The sequence below is a fragment of the Oratosquilla oratoria genome, chromosome 11, assembly GCF_046742065.1.
Source record: "Oratosquilla oratoria isolate Oo_2021 chromosome 11, ASM4674206v1, whole genome shotgun sequence".
NCBI lineage: Eukaryota > Metazoa > Arthropoda > Malacostraca > Stomatopoda > Squillidae > Oratosquilla > Oratosquilla oratoria.
In genome coordinates this window covers 70,412,626-70,423,223 of record NC_134787.1, presented here as the reverse complement: position 1 = coordinate 70,423,223, position 10,598 = coordinate 70,412,626, and the positions used below count along the sequence as shown (strand labels likewise).

The 10,598-nt window shown below is 36.3% G+C and overlaps 1 protein-coding gene across 2 annotated transcripts in view; it reads left to right on the top strand.

The window, feature by feature from the left end:
* The first annotated feature begins 2,442 nt into the window (after positions 1-2,442).
* Positions 2,443-10,598, top strand: part of LOC143029923 (uncharacterized) — a 53,140-nt gene continuing 44,984 nt past the window's right edge. For both annotated transcript variants that reach the window (XM_076193128.1, XM_076193127.1), the window contains exons 1-2: positions 2,443-2,484; positions 5,351-5,439. In XM_076193128.1, coding sequence (XP_076049243.1) covers positions 2,463-2,484; positions 5,351-5,439 — 111 coding nt within the window. In that variant the 5' untranslated portion in view covers positions 2,443-2,462. The remainder of the gene's footprint in view (positions 2,485-5,350; positions 5,440-10,598) is intronic.

The following is a 10,598-nucleotide window of genomic DNA, read 5'->3' as shown; positions in this document are numbered from 1 at the left end:
TTACCTAATTATACTAACCCAACTGTAGTATACAGGAGAGGAGCAACGTATTCTCTAATTTTCTAACATACTGCACAGCCGCGACAATCACGTGGCATGGAACGTGCATGATGTCGACCCTGCTTGACCTAACCTAACCCATTGCAATTATGTAATTACGCACCACGGGTAACCACTACCCACGCGGTATTTAAAGCGGCTTTTGCTACTGTTGGTGAAGAGAAAGGTTTTGGTGAGTTCGTCTCCTTTATTGTAAGGTACGAGTGAACTGATTTTACATGCTGTTCTGTTCTGTAAAATTTGGGAAGAATATTCCCGTGGGAATGTTCTTCCCAAATTTTACAGAACAGAACAGCATGTAAAATCAGTTCACTCGTACCTTACAATAAAGGAGACGAACTCACCAAAACCTTTCTCTTCACCAACAGTAGCATCGCTACAATATCTAGACTCAAATTCGTGTGCAGCTCAACTTAATCTCTATCCTTGATTGCCAATTATTACATTTAGATTTAAACTCGTGTATTGTTTGAGCTTGGCCTATATCACCCTCTAAGTTATTTCTCATATGGAAATCTATATGGAAAATGTATTTTTTTACATCCCTTAGACATGTGATCTCTCTTGATTTACTCCCATAACCTCCTGAAACCCTCCCATCTTAATTAATCAGCAGATCTCTTCTATCAATGCAATCCTTGAGTGACATGAACACTGTAATCGTATCATCTTTCTCTTTGATTTCTCAAAGTTGGCAGACCCAGATAGATAGTTTATAATAAATTTATTTATAGTAATCCACTTTATACAATTCAAGTTTCTTAAGAGAACTCTCATCTAATTATTTTTGATAAAAACAATGTTTTAAGACGGTCGTCAGGAAGTTGCAATTGTTTATATATTCTACAATCTACACCAATGTCAATTTTTTCTACTAATCAGTTGTGTAATTAACCTTACAGTGCAAGATATTCATAACTGTATACAACATTCTAAAAATATGAAAACAGAATTTAAGTTAAGACAACCGGTATAAATATCGTTTTGTCACCCTTGTGAAAAATTGTGCGAATGTTCACGTGCGTGTGGGCTTATGACTCATCTTTCGCATCTTACCTGTCTGATATTGCTGAATTCAGATTTTCATCTACTGGACATAGTTCTTGTAGTCATTAAAACTTTAAAGTCAACCCATGCCCTGACTGGAGATCGTATCAGATACTCCTTTATATCAATGTGTATAACAAATTGTAATCGGTGTTATACATTAATCTGTCTCAGGAGATAAATGCAAAATTACAAGATGCTGTTTGCCTTTTTATTCTAATTTTCATTCAAACCTCTATCAAATCACACATGTTGAGGACCACAATGGAAATAAATTTACATGCTTTTTGTGTTGTCCTTGGCATTTGTAATTGTTATTTCGAACTGTGTTATTTTCATTATCTGCACATCATGTATGATTCAATGCCAAATTATTATTATTATTATTATTATTATTATTATTATTATTATTATTATTATTATTATTATTATTATTAACATCATCATTATTATTATTATTATTATTATTATTATTATTATTATTATCTTTAATTATTATTATTATTATTATTATTATTATTATTATCATTATTATTATTATTATTATTATTATTATTATTATTATTATCTTTAATTATTATTATTATTATTATTATTATTATTATTATTATTATTATTATTATTATTATTATTATTATTATTATTATTACTATTATATTATTATTATTATTATTATTATTATTATTTATTATTATTATTCTTATTATTTCATCCTGGAAAGTGACTTGTATGTTACGTGTTTAATGTCACGTAGTTTACGTACTTCTTTTCTGAATCCCTATTTTCTTTTAGACGGATATCATATTTGTATATTTAAAAATACTGTATGAATATGACCTTAAGAGCCAAACAATTGTCATAATATTTATCTGCGACATAGCTACGGCTGATTGCGTAAAGGACATGTGTGAATTGAAATGGAAGCCGGACAAAATTGTTCACCCAAAAACACGTTCGTTAAGATTTTTCCTTCTATAAATTCCATATTTGCCATTATCGGTTTCAGGTGTAAGCTCTTTTCACTGGGATTATAAATCTACTTTTTGTCTATTTTTGCATCCTCCATATCCTGACCTCATTCCTCCTACCGTTGTACGGTAGTTAGAAGTAGCTAGGCAGGAAAAGATTTATTGACTGATTATCTTCATCAGAATTGCATATGATAAATCATATATTTGAGTATATTTGTATATCTCATTTTAACAGTGTACTCATCTCTACAGTAGAGGTTTTCGTAACACATTATGTAATTATACGTTGAATATTGCTAATCATTCGAAATTCGCTCCAATTTTTGTTTCACCAAGCGCTCAACAGATGTCTCTAGTCTGTTTACAAACAATTGAAGATTTGATATGCATCCTGGTGGTACAAGAGGTTCGTTAATTTTCGGTATATAACGTGTAGAGGGACATGGTATTAAGTTGTATATTTCTGTTTAAATGTATATTTCTACTGAATAAAGAACTGAATTACATATATATCATTGCATTAAGAAGTAACGAGTACACAAGTTCTGGGTTTCTTGTTGGCGTTACTTGAGTGGGAGTGTAATATTTAATGTAATGTGTGCAACTTTTTTCCTCCAACCAAATAGTTGTTAGCTATTTATAATTAATTATAATTACATAATTTAGAGTACTGGTGCCTCGGTAACCGTCCCACCTAAATGGTAAAATGTACAAGTTAAGTGACTAACTTGGATCATCTTGTAAGGCAATTGAAAAGAATGTTACATGGAAAAGAAAATGGAGAATGATTGACAAGATAATTAAGGAAATTATTTTCATTAGGCAGTTGGACATGATAGTAGCAGTATTGGATTACATAACTGAAGAAATTTGAAATTGAAGGTCACTCATTTTCTGTTGGAAATTGGTTTTACACTTCCCTATTGTGCTGCTCTCAAAGATGTCTATTTTATCTACTCAGTCACCCCAGTCATTCATAAAAACAGATTGTGAAGAAGAGCATGTTTACAGTCATCATCAGTGAGGTATGCTTTTAGAGTGCATAATGCAAGATTAAATTCAGATTTAACCAAATGACATAAATTTAGATATAACTAAAAGACATTATAGATGGAGCACACTCTTGGTTATGGTAATTAGAGTTGTCTTTTAACCAGTCAGCCATTTGGAGTTGATTGTTGAACAAACATCTTTCCCAAACTCCTCCATTCATCGAACAACTACACCAACCTTTGCCACATTACTCCTGTAAATGGCCTCTCTAATTTTGGTATTATTTTAGTTGTGCACACCTACCCAATATAGTATTAGAAAATTTAATATTAATTTTTGTAAATTATAACACATGAATATAATGTGTGATTTTCTTGGAGGAAATAGAAAACAAAAAACCCTGCAACAAACCAATTTACAAACGAACAAAGCCGCTAGGATATGGTACGGATGCCATGCCAGTCCAGTTACTCTCAGACAACGGCTTTGACGTTGTGGACTGGGTGTTCTCCAACTCCAGATTACGTTAATAAGCGCTGTTACAAAGACAGTAGGGCTTCCTTGGAGTTTATGAGAGGACACGGGGTTCTGCCATCATCTGTTAGTTGCCCGAGGTACAATACTAATCAGGCCATCAGCATCCGTAACGACGACCCAAATAATCTTAAGGATTTTGAGTGTACCGAATTACTAAACATTGGTTAGGTTACATAGGTTACGTTCGACCTAGGCACCTATCGAAACAAACATGGCGTATCATTCAATTGCTGCAACTTTGTTAGAAAATACATTTTAGGAACTATTTTGTTATTGATTTCTGCCAAGAAAATTGCATATTACATTTATCTGTTATAATTTACTAAATGATTAATTTTCTTTTGTTATATTGCGTAGGTATGCACAACTAATATTTTACCCTAATTTTTGCTTGGTGTCCCATATCCATATTTCCCATCTTGAGGCATGTGTGGCTCTGGTGAGTAGCCCAGTATTGAAAAAGGCTTGATAGCCAGATGTATAAGAAAATGGTAATTACGAACTCATCAGGCTGGTTCGTATACCAAGTGGGTCATATATTACTAGAGTTTTGGGGCTCAATGAATATGTTCCCCTTGAAAGAGTTAAGTCTATGTTTAAATTGGTATAATGAGGACACTTAACATCAGATGGCAAGGAGTTCTAAGGTGATATTATTCGGGAGGAGAAGAAACACGTGTGACACATCTCCTTTCATCCTTTGAAGCTGCCTTTCTTGCCAACATCCATTTCTGTTCCTTTATTGTCTCCATAATGTCTTTCGCATTAATCTGCTCTCTCTGCCTGCCTTTTTTTCCTGTCAGCATAATTCCCAGTATTCCTCTTACTATTATTCCGTAAACACTCATCACCTTTGTCAACATCCAAGTCACATATTTATAAATCTTAGGTAAGATTTTATCTTTTTCTGCATGAGGGGATAGAGAGAGGGGGTCGCCGATTTAACAAAACAGCCTTGTGGATGAGCTGTGGCTTGCTACACTGCTTTTGACCCAAGGCAGTGGGCAAGATGAAGGGATGGCCTGTCATCCAGGAGGAACCAAGATAAGAGGGAAGGAATGGGGTGAATTAGAGTGGAGTATGTGGGGGGATGGAATGGGTGGGAGTGGATTTTATGCCTTTGTTTTTTGGCTACCTCCCTTGTAAGGGGGAAATAGCCATTGGTGTATGTATGTAGGTAGGATTATGCTCTGACTAAGATTTACATGTCAGGCATAGATTAGAGTTTTTTATGATGTCCCTATGTTAATTATTTTCCAACCATTTATGATGTTGGGTACTTTTTATTTTATTTTCACAATCTTTAGTCATTAAGTATCCGACCTAGTTATATTGTATAATCTAACTTTAAGAATTTCATAATCAATTCAAATTGCTTGACTTCGAAAAATCAAGTTGATCATTACTTTGGTTTTACTCTTATTTATTGTGAATGATTATGTAATAGCATTGAGAATAATAACAGGATACATGAAAACATACTAAGAGACCACCTATGTAACATACGGGTGTATGTTACTGGACTAGTGACGCAGGGAGAGATTAGCACTCAGTGTGGCTTAAGCACTTTATTCAGGTGGTTACTGGTGCGTCAGCCAAAGGACTGACATGGGGGACCAGATATGATACAGTATGATAATCTAGACCAGGGGTCACCAAACTTTTTTCACTGTGGGCCAGATAACTGAAAGAATGATTGGACATAAAAGCATCACAATAATAAGTTATTGCTTATTTTTCAGAAAGTACAATGGAGAGTGTTGTCTTGTCTATTCAGTGGATGGAGCATCAGCATGTGTTCAGCCAAGCTGTAACCAAGCTCAGGAAACAGGTAAGTCTTCCATTGTACATATCTATCCATCTATATACCAAAGGCTTCTTCCCCCTTATAAGGGAGGTAGCTAAGGCAAAGGCACACAACTATTGCCACCCATTCCACTCCCATCCGGCACTTGGCCTTCGAGCCAAAAAATTTCATAAATCAAACCATTCCACTCCCATGCACCACCCATGTTTCTCTCTCAAACTAGCTGTCATGGATGAAGGGTCATCCCTGTCTCCTGCCCTCTGCCCAAGTCAGAAGCAATGAACTTTGTTATGGACTAATTACTAGACTTGTTTCACCTGGTCTGCCTCCTTGAATCTATCCTTCACCACTCCAGTCTCCACTTTTTCTTAACCCCTTTGATACGATGACGCCTACGTAGGCGTCATGAGGAGCAAGTGGGTATGCGAGGATGCCGATGTCAGCGTCTTGATTATATTTTTTGTAGTCGTACCTGCGTGACCCCCATACTCTGTAAACTGGCTTCATCATATTTTCTATGGTTATCAAAATTCACAGGTGAAAGAGAACAAGGTATATAAGCGGTAACTGTTTTTTATAATGCGAGTATTATGACGCAACATCGCACGTCTGGCAGCTAATGCTGCCCGCGAGATTTTGGCCCGTACTAAAGGGGTTAAGGCCATGATAAGAAATTAACTACAGTGTCCCCATCACTGCCTCATATGTATGGTTTAATAAAAATGTATAAACCAGATAATCCACCCATACCTATTCTCAGTGTATTTGGATCTGCTGGTTGCAAAATATACCAGTGGTTGATTTTCATTTTTAAGCCCCCTTGGATGGTACGCTCCTGTTCCTTTCAGCTTGGCCTCCTGTTTTTGAGTGTCATTCCCAGCTGTGATCTTTCCATTCTCTTCTGTGCACTCCTTAGTTTTGTCTCCATCATTTTTGTCAGTTTCCAAGTTTCACATTCACATACCCTGTCTGGGGTATTGGCTGCATGTTATTGTGAGGTTAAAATTGCTCAGTAGCATGCAACTGATACTTTAGGGTATATATGGGGTGCCTTTATGGACCAGAGCCACACATCATTTTGTTTGTGATAGGAGAAATCTCTATTCATGGAGAAATTATGCTACTTTATTATACTGCAACTGTCCCTGCATTATGTTGTCCCCCCACTTTTAATACTGTCCTGTACCACTTCTCTGAGAAAGAATACTGCCACTGAGTGTTCCTGCTTGAGTCGTAAAAGGCAACAAAAATGAGATGGGGATAGGACTAGGTATCCTACTCTGTAACCCGAAAGGGGACATTCCTAGAAAAAAGCAAAGGGAAAAGAGGGTCTGGGAGGAGCTTTCCAACCAGAACCATAAGGTTTGGGTCATTTAATGTGTGTGGATGTGGTACAGATGAGAGTAAAAGGGAAGAGATAGGCAGTATGTTTGTGAGAAGAAAGATGGATGTGTTGGCATTGAATGAAACTTAAGTTGAAAGGAAGGGGTGAGTTTGAATTTGGGAGTATAGTTGAGAGGGTGTCAGGAGTGAAGAGAGGATGAGGGAAAGAAGGTGTGGCTATACTAGTAAGTGAAGAGATAGGTTAGCGTGTGGTGGAGTGGAAGGAGGTTTCTTCAAGGTTAATGTGGATGAAGGTGAAACTGGGAAAGGAGATGTGGATCTGTAAGTGCATATGGACCTGGTAGTGAGAAGAGTGTAGAGGAAAGGGAGGCTTTTTGAATAGATTTAAGGGAGTACTCAACAATGAAATAGGCAAAATATTGTTTAAAAATGTAATTTTATTTTTTATGTGATTTATGCACCTTAAAGTAATACGAAGCTATTGCGGTAGAAATTTTTTACCAGAGCAGACATGTACAACGGTCTAAAGGCCATAAGGGCTTATCCATTTAAAGATGGCGCACAGGGATTTAACTCTTGCGCAATAGGAATCATCATTTCATTTTCCTTGTTTTTACGTGCTGTGTCTCCTTCAAGTCGAGTGCCGTATACTGGACTACAAGGCTGCCAGATGTATGATGAATTGGTTATTGGCTTATTTATGAAGCATACATCAGTTACCCTAATTGTGTGTACTTTTTCTCTCACACCATATTCGTTCATATTCTCTTGCGCAATGTTTTTACAAAGAAATTGTGTCATAATGGATAGATCAAACAGCAAAAAACTTACTGCAAAGCAGAAAATCAAGAAAATGATTGAGGTACGTAGAAAAAAGAAATTAGAAAAAATGGACATTGGGAGGCAACATGAACTGGAGGAGACCTCACTGCCGTCAACATCTGGTGAAATGATCCATCGTGACCCTACTTTTACGACACTTTCTCGTAGTAAAAAGTTGATTTTTGCTAATTGTATTCACTATGTGTTATACAATCATGTGTGTGAAAATAATACAAATCGTACGATAATTACCCAAGATACATGACACTGAAACTTATAAATCCCTTTTTTCTCAAAATGAGAAAAATGCACTTTTAAAAATTCACCAAAAAAAGAGAAACATTTAGAGCTTCTTAAAAATTCTCATAGTTATATAATTTGTGTGTGTACATCATGTAGTTTTGCTTTTCTTTATAAAGTGCAAAGTTAAGCCTCGGGAGCGTTTAATTTACGAAAAATATGGACATCATAAAAAAAAATACACATATTTGCAACAGCAGTTTCTTGCGGCATATGGACAATTTTAACAAAAATAAAACTACAGGGTGTTTATATGTTATTTAAATATTACCATGCAAAAGCTGGGGTCTCTGGGACAAATATTACGATTTTCATTTACTTATGAAGTCTTAACATCAGTATGACATCATAACACAACAAGTTCTTATTTTGGCAAAACATGTGTCTAGATTTTAAACAAAACCTGAAAGTGAACAAAAAATATTTATAAATTTTTTTTTTTTTTTTTTTTTTTTTTTTTTTTTTTTTCTTTTATAATATTTTTACTTCACTGTAGTGCCTCCCCTTAAATGAGTGCATAGAGGGTTTAGGGAGAAATGTCAATGTTATGGTATTGGGAGATCTCAATGCTAGGGTAGGAGATGAACCAGTGGATGAAGTGGTTGGGAAGTGTGAAGTTCTAGGAAAAAAATTGTAGTGGAGAGTTGGTGTTGATGTGTCGAGAAACTTGATGATAGCAAACACATTATTTAGGAAGAAAGTCAAGCATAAGTGCACATAGGAGAGGGTGGTCAATGGAAGGGTGGTAGATAGGGCTTTAAATGACTATATAGTGGTAACCAGGAGAATAGTAGGAAGAGTTTTGGGACATGTTCATAGGGGAAAGTGTGGGGAAATGTCAGATAATTTTTTGGTGGAAGGTAAGTTGAGATTGGAGGATATATGGAGAAAGAGGAAAAGGACAGAAGCAAGGAGGAGCTTGGAGTAAATTGCTTAAATGAGAATGAAGCTGAGAGGAAAACATAAGAACAAAGGAGACTATAAGAGACCATAAGGCCTACATAGGCAGTCCCATGTCCATTACCACCTGTCATCCCCATCCATAAAGTTGTCTAACCGTTTCTTAAAACAACTTATAGTTTCAGCACTTACTACATGGTTACTAAGCATATTCCATTCATTGATCACCCATTTACACCCATTTAGTAAACCAGCTTTAGGAAAATATATGTATATATATATATCTTGATAGCCTAGTTGGTAAGTTACTACGGCACTTGTCATGTGGTTGCTGGGTTTGAGTCCTTGGCAGTACCGCATTTCAATTTCTGCATGTCGGCCTTTGATGGCTTAGAATTAAAGTGCATTGTGGTTGTTAAAATGTATATATACATATATATATATATATATATATATATATTTTTTTTTAGCATTGTATTTGGAAAAGACTTATGATAGGGTAGACAGGAAGGCACTGTAAAGAGGTACAGGTAAACGTCGACTTACGATGGCATTAGGTTTCGATAGAGCCATCGTAAGACGAAATCCACGTAAGTCGATCTCCAATTTGTGTATCACTCTGTTCCGTGGTCACTGTACCTAGCCTACCTGTATATTAACCACCAGAGATACTGAATATAGCCTATTAAACATGTACAGTAGTTTATTTAATTATTTTTATCCTTTTTACCATATTCAAACACTATAATATGTATTTTCAGTACGGAACTTAAATCTCGCGGGCAGCAGCCAATGCCAGCCGTACGACGTGACGTAATAATACTCGCATCATAAAATATAGTCACCGCTTATATCGATCGTTCTCTCTTTCACCCGCGAATTTTGAAAACCACAGAGAATGGGATTCAGGGCACATTTGAGAGAATGTAAAAACACAGGGGCGACTACAATAAATATAATCAAGACGCCGATATGGCAGCGTCGCGAATCCACTTGCTCCTCATGACGCCTACGTGTGCGGCACCGTATGGAAGGGGTTAAATTATCATGTCGTCGTCGTCATCGTAAAGTCGAACAATCGTAAGTCGACGTTTACCTGTATTATGAATATATGGGATAAGGGGAAAGCTGTTTACAGTAGTCAAGAGTTTTTATGAGAGTAGAAGAGCCTGTGTAGAATGAGAAATGGAGAGAGCAAGTGGTTTCAGGTGAAGGTGGGACTTTGCCAGGGATGTGTGACATGTCACCATGGATGACTTTTATAGCCAATGGATAGAGCTACTTGATCATTACCACAGGTTTGACCCTCGACGTAATGCCTATTTATGGCGAATTTTTTAAATTGTAGCATACAACATATGCCGCTGACACTCAACCCATAAAAAATTGTGGCATACGACATATGCCACTGACACTGTAGGGGTTAAGGGAGAAACACTGGGGAAAGTAGATATAGTAAGTCCTTGTTATATGGTACATATGCATTCCTGAAAACCTCACCACAAGTTGAAATTACCGAACCCATGGACATTGGGTAATAGGATATGTGTTCCAGCACGTCGAAAGTCACGTGACCCCTACAGACATGAAAGCAGTCTCATCTGTGACCTTGGTATTATGGAGAGCTGAACATCACCAGAATGTATCAAACCACCCTTTCCTTGCTTTAAATTCAAAGTCTTCCACTCCCATTTCTACCTTCAATCTTTCAATAATGGACAATACTTTCTGACAGATTAAATTCAAAGACAGAGCCATATTTTGATGATTCTGGTCATTGATCGACATTTTGAGCAACCTTTCCATCTTATCCATTA